Genomic DNA, 13,787 nt, shown 5'->3' with positions numbered 1-13,787 from the left:
CATTGGGGTCCTGATTATGTAGGAATACAAGTACACACACACACACACACACACACACACACACACACACACACACACACACACACACACACACGTACACACACACGTACACACACACGTACACACACGTGCCACTCTTACTTGCGGTAGAGTTCAATGTGAACCACGGCCGGGGCGATCCTCTCCACCACGTCAGCGATAAAGTTGTATTTGTGTCTCAGACTGTTTGGGTTGTCCTGGGCTAGAAATACATCAACAGAGACAGGACGTTGGGATAAAAAATTAACTCAAAAACAACCACAAACACAAATACAACGAAATGATGCAACAGCAATGCAAGAATAAGCCCAGTATATGAAACTGGTCTCAAAGAGAAATGGAAAAAAGATGACAGTCCGTTTGTGGCATAGACGGAGTCTTCCCCGTGCTTCTGTCTCTGTCTGTAAGTGCTTTTGATTCTTCCATAAGAAGATAAGTCAGAAAATGTTGATGACTGACCACGTAATTACATCATACTGAGAAGGCATACAAGTATTTTTCCAGGCTGTGAATTACTGTAAGTCTTCTCTGAAGATTATCATAGACGTTTTGCTTTTTAAAGACAAGATAATCATGTTTCATCTCCTTTATCTTTCCACACCCCTCAAGTAATTATGTTTAAAATAAAGAAAGCACATAGAGGTTTTGTCATACAATCCTAAAGCTTGCTGTAGTTTGTAAAGGTTGTTTAGTTCAATAATATTACGTGGCAAAGAGGCGTCCATAAGCCTAGAAGATGGGTTGTGAAAAAATACTTCCTGCTTGAGGCACAGTTAAACCAACACAAGAGTAGAATGTGCACAGTCTTGGCGTACTATATCCTACTTAATTATATGTTGAGAATTCCCCATTTCTTTCCTGTGTAAGAAGGGAAATTCCATGATGGCATCCATATCCTCAGGATAGCTGTAATTTGCCCCAAGATATGGGGATAGTATGATGGCATATGTCCCTGGTTCAAATGTTTAAGATATGAGTGCATCAGTCCGCGGGCCTGCTCCGGTATCTAGACCTGAGATCAATCTGAAGTATCTAAAGAGGTCATCTTTACCATTTGACCTCTTCATTGTTCAATGTTATGATGATACTTGGCCCGTCCTCTTGACACAGACAGACTGATTTGTTTCCACAGACACATCATTGCATTGGAAATGAAGGAGAATGGGTTTTGGCCAGTTGATGACGAAACCTTTCTTGATGATTTGGGAAAATCACAAACCAGATGTAGTCAAGTGTGTGCTCCTTCCATAGCAGTGCAGGTTACTGTTGCCAGTGTTGCCTCGTCTGTAGACCGTGACAGGATATTTCTTAATGAGACACTCTGTCTGAGGAGCTGGGGCTCAGATCAGGTCAACGACTGCTGGAATGAAGTCGACCGCTAGACAAATAGAAAAGCATATGGACCAAGGATGAGAGCATCTACTTGAACCTCAACTCCCTCCAAAATCCTGAATATCATTGGAATGCCTTTGAAAAGGAGTTTTAATAACTATCAGTTTTTATTGTTCTGAAATGATGGAGGACATATGCATAAGCCTTACAGAATTATATACATACAGTATGTTGAGTCGACCCACATTTACTGTCTGCCAGAAATTGACAGAGTAAAATAAAAAATACTTAAAGATACCCTACGCACGCACGCACGCACGCACGCGCGCACACGCACACACACACAGTTAAACCGAGATAATGGCTTTTTGATTGAAGTGTTCTGACCCCAGGCAGGCATGCTTCACTACAGACTGAGAGAGAGGAGAGAGAGGGGAACCAGGGGAGACGCTCTTAAACAGCTATACAAGCTATACATAGGTTTAGAGTATTCAAGCATCAGGCTTCAGGTCTCATTTTTAATTGAACAATGTCATATTGATGAAATAAATCAAAACTTCAATTCTACATAGGCAAAGCAAAGCCTATCCTCTCAGGGTGTAGATGGAGCCTGTCTATTGTGGCTCCCTGAAAGGTAGTCCTTGTTGTCCTATCAGTTACCTTCCTCTGGCCTGGCTGTCTGGCTGTCTGGCTGTGCTCCTGTAGCCCTCAACTTCACCTCCTCAGAGGTGGGGGAACCAGACGAAAGAGTGGAGGAGAATGGGGGTAGTATAGTTATCCCAAATGGTTCTGTAGTGCCACACTTTCTCTCGTCTTGTCTCGTTACGTCTATGCAACATGTAGCAACACACAAAACCACTCATAAACTCATGTGGCAGGTAGCTCAGCGGTTAAGAGCTTTGGGACTGTAGGCTAACCGTAAGGTCACTGGGTCGACTCCCTGAGCTGACTAGGTGAAAAATATGTCAATGTGCCCTTGAGCAAGGCACTTAACCCTAATTGCTCCTGTATGTCACTCTGGATAAGAGTGTCTGATAAATGACTCAAATGTAAAAATATAATGAAACAATGCACTTGTTTAGCTTATCATGCTGTCCATGGGCCAGCTCAGTAACCTCCTGTCAAAGAGACATTCCACCCCTGGGATTTCATCCCTCTATTAGACACACTGTGTCCATCTCCCTATAATTCCCATATGTCTGCTATACAAACTCACTGACCTCTCCAAGAAAAGAAACCTGATTCTTGTATCAAGCACTCCCCAACACACACCTGTCTGCCTGTCCACACTGTTGCTGCTTTATGAGTTTTTCCATAAGGAAGCTGCTCTTCCTTTCCCCCATCCTACGGGCAGAGGGATTGGGTTGCAGTGTCAGTGGGGTTGTATTCCCTCTGCGGTATCACTGTAGTCCAGGTCCCTTGCTGCAAGGCTGTGGTGCAGCAAATGCATTGGCTCCACTGAATACACACTCACTAAGTCTTTGAAAGGGTCCCTAAGTCACATGAAACATATTCCCTGAGCTGTGTGAACATACACGGAAAAGCACAATCCCAATTCAATCCCTAGTCCATTGTTTCGTGATAACCCTGCTGATGAACTTAAATTGCCAAGAGAGAAAGTGTGAGGGGAGAGGGAGAGAGAAAGAAAGAAAGAAGGAAAGAAAGAAAACAGAGCGCTGAAAGGAAGAGTGGCAAGAGGGAGGCAGAGACGAGAAGGCTGGGAGAAAATATGTGTACGATCAGCATACTGTACATGATCCACCAAGCATAATCACAGACAATTTTCATTCTCTAACTGTACACCAACACAGCTTGCCAATGTAAAGCTAGCAAGCCCCAATCACTCACTAGAGCTATGCATTATGTTGCTGTTCCTTTGGGTGTGAATTGAAATTAAATGCATGAAAAGGTTGTTCTCAACATCCTAAAGTCAACATGTTTATTCTCTTACCTCTTGTAAAATATCAATACATCTCAAACGTGTTTCTGCAGGCCATATATGCCATTCTGTGACTAAATGAGTTATTTAAGAAAACAAACAACGGGCACACGGGACAGCAACATTTGACCTAAATCGTGTGCCAGCTCAAACAACTTGCATAATCGACAACTTCAGAAAACAGATTCAAATGACATCATGTACCAATGTGATTTAATGTGTTTGCTTTAAGAGAGGCCATTGAGGCCAGTTGTCCGGAGCCTCTCTTTACTTGGCCAGGGGGCTTCATGTAGCTTGGCACAGAGCTGCACTCTGTTTTCTTAGGCTGTCTGGAGCTGGAGAGGAGCTGGATCAAGTGTTTGCATCCCAAATGTTTGCAAAATCACTGAGGAGACACTCTCTGATATAACTTTGGCATGCCTTGTGCGTCCTTGTGTTGGAAAAGGTAAACATATGGAGACATTAAAAATAGATCGTCTACTGTCATACACATACTGTACATTATGTGCCTGCACACGTACATTAACTGTCTGACAATGAATCATCTAGAACCCAAAAGGGTTCTTCAGCTGTCCCTATAGGAGAACCCTTTGAATAACCCTATTTGGGTTCCGAGTAGAACCTTTTCCACAGAGGGTTCTACTTGGAACCAAAAAGGGTTCTCCTATGGGGACAGCCGAAGAACCCTTTTGAACCCTTGTGGTCCAACTAAGAACTAAACACATGGGCCCTGATTCTGACTTAGGAAATTACGCCTTTCCTACGCACTCCTTTCCTACTCACTTCTCAGTAGTTGGAATTCAGACTAACATGAAGGTGTGTAAAGGGCTTTGCAGGCGTGATTCCATTCTGTGCGCTGAATAAATGTAATTCAACCACTGAAAACCCTCCCACTCGCTGGACAACAGATTTTCATTCAATACGGTTTTCAGTACATTTATCTTAAGCCATCCCTTTAAATACAGTGTACCTTTTAATTAGAATTTCGTTGACAGATTTAATAGAATATATCGAGAGAACAGGTTCAGAATATTAGCAATCAATGAAATAAAGCCATCTACAGTATATGCATGAGTCTTTGTTTCATCACCAATTGGTAGCTTTAAAAATACTCTGATCTTGTAGATTATTTAGGGTTAGGAAAGTATTTATGAATCATAAAAAAAAACAGGTTTGGAGAGCCTTTAGCATGAAAGAAAAAAACTGTGTTTTGATCCATTCTGAAAATTGCCACATTCAGTTCTTTAACCCACGGTAGTGTTGGAAGATTGGTGTACATGTAACGATCGTTGTTTGAAGGAGTGGACCAAGGTGCAGCGTGGTAGGCGTACATCTTACTTTATTAAATGAACACTGAAAAAAAAATACAAATGTAACGTATAGTAGGGCTAAACAGCACCAAAACAAGATCCCACAAACTACAGGTAGGAAAAAGCTGCCTAAGTATGATCCCCAATCAGAGACAATGATAGACAGCTGCCTCTGATTGGGAACCATACCTGGCCAACAAAGAAAAATAAAACATAGATTGCCCCCCCCCTAGTCACACCCTGACCTAACCAAATAGAGAATAAAAAGGATCTCTAAGGTCAGGGCGTGACAGTACATAGAATTATAATAGGGAGAATACTGCACAGAGGAAGCAAATTAAGGTAAACTAAACAATGGAATTATATGGAATGATAATGTAAGCTATACCAACTGAAGGGAACTAAAAGTACATTGGCAGTTGAATATGTGTTGCCTACTGATGGACGATACTGATAGTGGCTAATATTTAACATGATAGAAATAGGAAATAGAGAAAGTCGGAGTAACTCATAATTAAAAGATTTGAGAGTGCCCATCCCTGCAAGTTAAAAGGTTGTACAATTTAAATTCTGCATAATGGCACAGCATTTCATAAAAAAGGTCAAATTTATCTGAAACAAGTGTCAATCAGATTAGTCATTGACCTAGCTCTTATCAATAGCTCTTATCAAGTTGCATGGAGAATGTTATTACTTCTATCAGGGAAAAAAAGAAAGTAGATGCTTTTTTCACTTGGAACCGGTAGGTTCGCGAGACCTTATTCATGGTTTCCTCGAGTTTAAAGGTGGTGGAATTAAGTCAAGGTCAGAATACAGCATATTTGTAGACATACCTCCGCCTCACCTTCATTTAGTCTAAACCACATGACCAAAAGTATGTGGACACCTGCTTGTCAAACATCTCATTCCAAAATCATGGGCATTAATATGGAGTTGGTCCCCCCCTTTGCTGCTATAACAGCCTTCCTCTTCTGGGAAGGCCTTCCACTAGATGTTGGAACATTGCTGCAGGGACTTGCTTCCATTCAGCCAAAAGAACATTAGTGAGGTTAGGCATGATTAGGGCTGGCTCGTGGTTGGTGTTCCAATTCATACCAAAGGTGTTCTATGGGGTTGAGGTCAGGGCTCTGTGCAGGCAAGTCAAGTTCTTCCACACCGATCTTGACAAACCATTTCTGTATGGACCTCGCTTCCGGCACGGGGGCATTGTCATGTTGAAACAGGAAAGGCCCTTCCAAAAACTGTTGCCACAAAGTTGGAAGCACAGCATCGTCTAGAATGTCATTGTATGATGTAGCATTAAGATTTCCCTTCACTGGCACTAAGGAGCCTAGCCCGAACCATGAAAAACAGCCCCAGACCATTATTCCTCCTCCACCAAACTTTACAGTTGGCACTATACATTGGGGCAGGTAACGTTCACCTTGCATCCGCCAAACCTAGATTTGTCTGTTGCACTGCCAGATAGTGAAGTGTGACGCATCACTCCAGAGAACACGTTTCCACTGCTCTAGAATCCAATGGCGGTGAGCTTTACACCACTCCAGCCGACACTCGGCAATACGCATGGTGATCTTAGGTGTGTGTGCGGCTGCTTGGCCACGGAAACCCATTTCATGAAGGTCCTGACGAACAGTTCTTGTGCCGATGTTGCTTCCAGAGACAGTTTGGAACTCGTTAGTGAGTGTTGCAACCGAGGACAGACAATTTTTTTCACGCCACACGCTTCAGCACTCGGCTGTCCCGTTCTGTGAGCTTGTGTGGCCTGTCACTTCGCAGCTGAGCTGTTGATGCTCCTAGATGTTTTCACTTTACAATAACAGCACTTACAGTTGACCGGGGCAGTTCTAGAAGGCCAGAAATTTGACGAACTGACTTGTTGGAAAGGTGGTATCCTATGACTGTGCAAATTTGAAAATCACTGAGTTCTTCAGTAAGGCCATTCTTCTGTCAATGTTTGTCTATGGAGATTGCATGGCTGTGTGTTCGATTTTATACACCTGTCAGCAATGGGTGTGGCTGAAATAGCCGAATCCACTAATTTGAAGAGGTGTCCACATACATTAAATATATAAAAGTATCTCTACCCACAATGAATAGCAGGTGAATAGCACACTATAAAGGGAATTCCATTCCATTTCGGGTCGGAATCGGGCCCTTGGAGCACATCAAACACACAAACACAGTTAAAGATCACTGGCTCATCTCTCTACTCTTTGTGAGTGTGAAGGCTGTCTTTGTACCATCCTCAGCGTCATTCACATTTCAGAACAGAATTCACTATGCTATGACACAATGCACTTGCAATTAGAAAGTTGAGGGAAATAGAAACCGCTTAAAAGACTGCCACAAATCTATTAATGTTATGATAATTCATAACGGAAAAAATGTCTGGGATGGATAGATGGTCTGGTTTATGTTGTGTCCCACTGACTCTGATAACAAGTGTCTCAGTTTGCAGGCCAGCTGCACTGGCTGAAACCGAGGTCTCAGAGTGGAGTCCAAAGAAATAAATAATACATTATCCATGGTGAAGTCAGCAACAATGACCTATTGCATTAATTATGCTACTTTAGATAAATTAATTTGGAGGGTTATTCCCATGTGACTGTACGCATACCAGAGCTAATCCATACCGTTAATAACAAGTTAATAGAATTAGTGACTTAGTTCAAACAAGCAAAACTAAGCAAGGATTACTGCTTTTCATGAGTGAATGAACAAAAACAAAAACCAGCACATTTCAATGGTAGCCTTTGTTTTACTGTCAAAGGACACTTGATGTTTGTGCCCGTGGGATACATAACCAGCTGCCACATCTGGATGTTGTTGCCCACCAGACTGTCACACACTGATTCCTTTCTGGTGAGAATTCATGACTCTAAGTATCAGCAAGGCTGAATCTTATTTGATATAGATTGGATTTTCGCGTAAAGCTTCCATTGAATGGAAAAATGATGCGTAATCGAGTTATGCTCACTGATTTAAAGTTAGGAAGCCACCAGAAATAATGAATATGAAATACACACAAAAGGCACATTCAAGACGGTGAAATGGGAATTGTATGTATAATATTCTTCAAAGCCTTTACCTTTCCCACAAGCTCCCCGTTGAATGAACATAACAGGTGGCTGCTGAAGTTTCAGTGCCCGGTTGCTGACTCTCTTGAGCTCGCAGATGTTACGGTAGGATACACCGTCGCTACCACATACAGGGTCCGTAGTTTTGCAGGCGCAAACGCCGCTCTTCCCTCTTCTTCTGACGGTGGCAGAGTACCCCACTCCGCCGGACACCGAACACTCCAACCCCTCTCCGCACACCGGGTCTCCAAGCTTTCCATTGCCGCCGCACGCCTCACCCTCTCCAGAGGCACACACGGGGCAGCAGTTGCAGTGGTCCAGGACTTGTCCTGCTAAGCACTCCGCTGGCATACGGGGACACATCGCCTTGTGACAACGACTGGGACAGCTGATAACGTACCTATTGGAGATCTGTGCTTCAGCAAGTAGGGATGCCAAGCAAACGGTTACGCACAATATTGACCAAAACATGGTGGTTTACTGTGAAACACAGTTGTCAAAATATGGGAAAGTAAACAAAAAGTGTCCGGGCTTCTCTAAACTTGCAGTACTTTGGTACATGTGAGCTGAGGAGTGTAGAGCAGAGCAGTTGATGTAAGGGATTAAGAGAAGCTCCACTTCCACTGTGCACCAATAAGCAACTGCGTTTTTTAGCTGGCACTGCATTTATATAAAAGCCTACTCAATTCCACATGACCCGGCACACTTTCTAGGCAATAACAATACCCATTTATATGGTTGGTGTGTGTGTCACGTGCTAAAGGGAAGCGCTTTGGTACGTATTCATACATTTTTTCATTGGGCCTATTTGAATGAATTATATTTTGAAATATACGAAATTTAGAATATGCTACACATTTGGAATAGACCTATCATGGATCAAAATGTGATTTTATGGGAAGCCATTACATGCTTTATTAAAAACAATGCAACTGCCTTTTGCATTTGAGCTGAATAAATCACAATTAAAAAAGATATCTGAATTGAAAAAGTTGTTAATGACACAAAAAGCAAACACTTTCTTCAGACCAGGTAGTGACTACTCTTTTCAACCTAGTCTGAAAGCATTTCGTATTATTCTGTACGTAAATCCGAGACCCTCCATTTAGTATGATATGTTACGTTTCGTATGATATGCATTAATTTGAGGATGTCCATCACCCATTTCGTATTATATGTTTACGAATTAGATTCGAATTTGCAACCTATGGGACGTATGGGACTTGACTCCAATTTCATTCACATTATTAAAATACTATATGCCAATACCTCGCCATAGTAATAACAGGCAATACCTGCTCTGTTCCTTTGAGAATCATTCTAAGTAGCAGGTAACGTGATCTCATCTCACCTTCGCTACTTTTGTTGTCTATGGAGCCCCTGGCATAGACAAATCAAAAGAAATTAGACCAATATCTCTCAATTCTACGGATCACGTCAACTTATTATACACCGACAATATCTTACTTTATCTAGACAATGTACTGCAATCCCTCCTTAAAGCTTTAAAGATCATGTACAAATTCAGCTCCATCTCAAGTTATAAAATAAATCTAACCAAATCTGCCCTACTGCCTCTCAAGACCCCGATGAGGACTCCATCTCTACTAATGAAATCCCAATCGTTTCCCATTTTAAATATCTGGGAATAGATATACAGTATTTCCTTCCTTCCTAAAACCATTGGCAGAAACTTTAACAGAACACTGAAATCAATTCAATATCCCAGTTGCTTTAACTGGCAGAATATCTATTGTAAAAATGAATATACTGCCACGGCTGAATTTCTGTAGCTCAATGCTTCCCTTGTCTCCCCCTTCTGGCTATTGGGATAAAAACCATAGTGCAGTTTCAAAATGGATATGGCAAAGTAAGTTATTCCAGATAAAATTAACAAACTTGCAAAGAGGGCAAGACATAGGACTATTCATACCAAACAAAAAATTGTATTTCTAGGCACTAGGATTTAGTCCGCCCCCTGGCTGAGTATAGAGATACATATGGTGTCTCCTATTGCCCTGGAAGAGGTGGTCTTCACTGATATACCTTAAACAATGTAAACTACACTTTGGTCCTATTATTGCTCACACAATTTCTATTTGGCTCAAAATTTAAAAGCAATGTACAGGTAACTGGGAATCAAAATGGCATGCCCATACTCCAAAATGTCACTATAACGCGTTGCGATCTGGGGGCGACCTTTTGCATCAACCCAATGGTCGAAATGTTGAATCTTTCTCTTGCCAATATTATGGACAGTAATGGTTTCAGAACTATCCAAGATTTGAAAGACACTTACACTTATTTACAACTTAGGTCAGCTATGCTGGCCTATGGAGCACCTTGGGAAATCCAACTACCGAACCATCCAATGATGAGATTTAGAAATAAATGATCTGTGCTCCCGAAAGGACTGATCTCTATAATACACCGAACAAAAATATAAACACAACATTTAAAGTGTTGGTCCCATGTTTCATGAGCTGAAATAAAATATCCCAGAAATGTTCCATATGCACAAAGGCTTATTTTTCTTATCATATTTTGTGCACACATTTGTTTACATCCCTGTTAGTGAGCATTCATCCTTTACCAAGATAATCTATGCACCTGACAGGTGTGGCATATCAAGAAGCTGATTAAACAGCATGATCATGACACAGATGCACCCTGTGCTGGTGACAAATAAAGGCCACTCTAAAATGTTAAGTTTTGTCACACAACACAATTCCACAGATGTCTCAAGTTTTGAGGGAGTGTGCCATTGGCATACTGACTGCAGGAATGTCCACCAGAGCTGTTGCCAGATAATTGAATGTTAATTTCTCTACCATAAGCCGCCTCCAATGTTGTTTTAGAGAATTTGGCAATACGTCCAGTTGGCATTACAACCACAGACAACATGTAACCACACCAGTCCAGGGCCTCCACATGTTACATGTTGCGTTTATACTTTTGGAAAGCTGATATTCTGAGCAAGCCATGAAAAAAGTATTGAACAGAATATGGAATAATATGACCTTGGCATCCCGTAGTCCGAACCATCAACATAAACATTTAAAGTTTGTTCACAGACTGTATTTATACGAAGGAAACGCTTTACGATGAAATTGGCCCCAACTTCCAACTATTCACAGTGTCTCCTAAATCAGGTAGGCACATTCCTCCATATGATGCGGGAGTGCCCTGCATTTAAATGCTCCTGGGGAAAATTACAAAGTAAATATTCAATGCTTTGCATCTATTATTTACTTAACAATGATACTGTAACACTTTAAATATCTCAAACAATCAGAGATGATTACTGCTGGCAGGCAGCACAGCCACAAAAATGATGTTGGCTCTTAGATGGAAATCACCTCACTCTCTCCCAATTCGCCAGTGAATACAGGTACTGTTAGAAGTTATAACGTTAGAATTATCAACAGCAAGAATGAATTGTGCTAGTCAAGGAACAATTGAGGCCTGGACAAATATACTTGACTCTGTAAAGAATAATCTCAGCTAAAGCCCAACACATACATTACATACAAAACATATAAAGTATACACTGAGTGTACAAAACATTATGAACACCTGCTCTTTCCATGGCATAGACTCACCAGGTGAATCCAGGTGAAGGCTATGATCCCTTATTGATGTCACCTGTTAAACTCGTATATATTTCTTAAATGTTTTTATTTAAATTTTAAAGTGGCAGCCTACGGGTCCATATTTTATAAACGTGTCATTTGAAGTGGATAATGTACCTGTAAACCCCCCCCCCCACAACAAAAAAGAACAACTACAAATGTGGTCCCTAAAACATGTTTGCCTTTATACTATCTCTCTAAACATTTAAATGTAGCTGTTTAGATAATCCATTCACGTATGTGTGTGCCATCATAACATTGCTCAGGATGAACTAATATGATAATTCCCCAACAAATAGGAAGCTATACATATAGACCGCCTACAGCAGAACAAATCACAGGCGGTCATGAAGCATGAATAATTCTGGATTCTGGATTTTCAGCCCTAAACATGCTGTTTTTTACTGTTCCCTATATGACTTAGTCACTCTTGGCAACTTACTCAACTCATATAATCGGGCAACAAAAACAACAGAGAGGGAGGGTGTGAGGCGTTCTAGGATTGCTGTGGGTTATAAGCCATTTATAAAATAATTAGTTAACTCAATCTTATTTAAAAAAGTACACAATTTGCCCATTCATGAATAATTTAATGTGCGGTCAGAAACTAAATCAAAAGAAACCAATATTTGAGGGGAACTTGGGTGAGGATGAATCATTACCAATTTTGTAAGCAAAGCTAACATTCAAAGCTTTTTCATTCAACCAACATTGTTCATAAGATCATTAGCAAACTGCTTTTTGTGGTATTCTAACAGAAAGCTTAAGCTGGTTTCTGAAGTTGTACAAATTAAAGACTAAACATATTGCTCTTATTAGACGAAATATAGGCCAATTTCTAGCATGAAAAGCATGAATTCCAATGTTATAGCTAGTGGCTTATATACTGTAGTGTAGCGAACAACAAATCTCTGTCAAGTTGGATGCCTGTGGTGGGCTGTAAAAGATCCAGTAAACAGTGGACCAATGAATCACTGCCATAAACTATGATTGGTTATGGGCCAGGGATATTTTAATGACTATGGTTTAATGAGTTGGTTGGACCAATACTCAGGGTCCAGGCATTGAGATGGAGGTTGTCTGAGGTCCCTTGTGGTGCTATGGGGTTTGTCTAACATGCTCCTCCCATAACCAAAGGGGTACTTAGTGAGGAAAGCACAGGGATGGAGAGGGTCCTATTTTCATAATGGTTTTCACTTTGTCTTGCATTGAAAGGGTGAGGGTATGTGGAACAAAAGTGACACTGGAGTTCATGAGGTTTGGTGTTGTAAACACTCTTCCCATTTGAATGTAAAGCTTTGGAGGACAATGGCATGTTGGGAAAATGACATGGCAACCTTTAAGGTCAACATCAACCCATTAAAACATATTCAGATGAAAACAACCTGCTTTAGGTTACACCCTAATAAGTTAAAGAAGACGAGATTTGTCTTGTTAACTTGGACCCATTGTTGATGTGATCTGTATGATTCCGAATGAGCAAATGCAGAGGTCTCTCCAGGGCCAAACTGCCACTATATTAGTCAAATCAAATTTTATTGGTCACATGCACATATTTAGCAGATGTTATAATCTAAAATTAATATAAATATATAAATATTAGGACGAACAATGTCGGAGGGGAATTGACTAAAATACAGTAGAATAGAATAGTGTATACATATGAGATGAGTAAAGCAGTGTGTAAACATTATTAAAGTGACTAGTGTTCCATTATTAAAGTGGCCAGTGATTCCATGTCTATGTATATAGAGCAGCAGCCTCTAAAGTGCAGGGTTACGTAACCGGGTGGTAGCCGGCTAGTGATGGTTATTTAATAGTCTGATGGCCTTGAGATAGAAGCTGTTTTTCAGTCACTCAGGACCCGCTTTGATGCACTTGTACTGACCTCACCTTTTGGATGATAGCGGGGTGAACAGGCCGTGGCTCGGGTGGTTGATGTCCTTGATAATCTTTGTGGCCTTCCTGTGACATCGGGTGCCGTGGGTGTCCTGGAGGGCAGGCAGTGTGCCCACAATGATACGTTGGGCAGACTGTACCACAATCTGGAGAGCCCTGTGGTTGTGGGCAGTGTAGTTGCCGTACCAGGCATTGATACAGCCCGACAGGATGCTTTCAATTGTGCATCTGTAAAAGTTTGTGAGGGTCTAAGGGGCCAAGCCAAATTTATTCAGCCTCCTGAGGTTGAAGAGGCACTGCTGCGCCTTCTTCACCACACTGTCTGTGTGGGTGGACCATTTCAGATCGTCAGTGATTTGTACACCGAGGAACTTGAAGCTTTCTTCCTTCTCTACTGCGGTCGTCGATGTGGATAGGGGCATGCTCCCTCTGCTGTTTCCTGAAGTCCACGATCAGCTCCTTCGTTTTATTGACGTTGAGGGAGAGGTTATTTTCCTGGCACCACTCCTCCAGGGCCATTACCTCTTCCCTGTAGGCTTTCTCGTCATTGTTGGTA

General features: G+C 41.5%; 1 protein-coding gene across 1 annotated transcript in view; it reads right to left on the bottom strand.

Annotated features, from left to right (window-relative positions):
* The window catches only part of LOC106577049 (serine protease HTRA1A), a 30,957-nt gene extending 22,559 nt beyond the window's left edge, over positions 1 to 8,398 (bottom strand). Inside the window, exons 1-2 of the mRNA XM_014154743.3 lie at positions 7,712 to 8,398; positions 142 to 241 (exon numbers count right to left, since the gene is read on the bottom strand). Coding sequence (XP_014010218.2) covers positions 142 to 241; positions 7,712 to 8,171 — 560 coding nt within the window. The 5' untranslated portion in view covers positions 8,172 to 8,398. The remainder of the gene's footprint in view (positions 1 to 141; positions 242 to 7,711) is intronic.
* Between the last annotated feature and the right edge of the window lie 5,389 nt (positions 8,399 to 13,787).

This window comes from Salmo salar, chromosome 18 (assembly GCF_965601325.2).
Source record: "Salmo salar chromosome 18, fSalSal1, whole genome shotgun sequence".
In the NCBI taxonomy this organism is placed as follows: domain Eukaryota; kingdom Metazoa; phylum Chordata; class Actinopteri; order Salmoniformes; family Salmonidae; genus Salmo; species Salmo salar.
The sequence above is the reverse complement of the archived record's forward strand: the minus strand, read 5'-3'. Positions and strand labels throughout refer to the sequence as shown.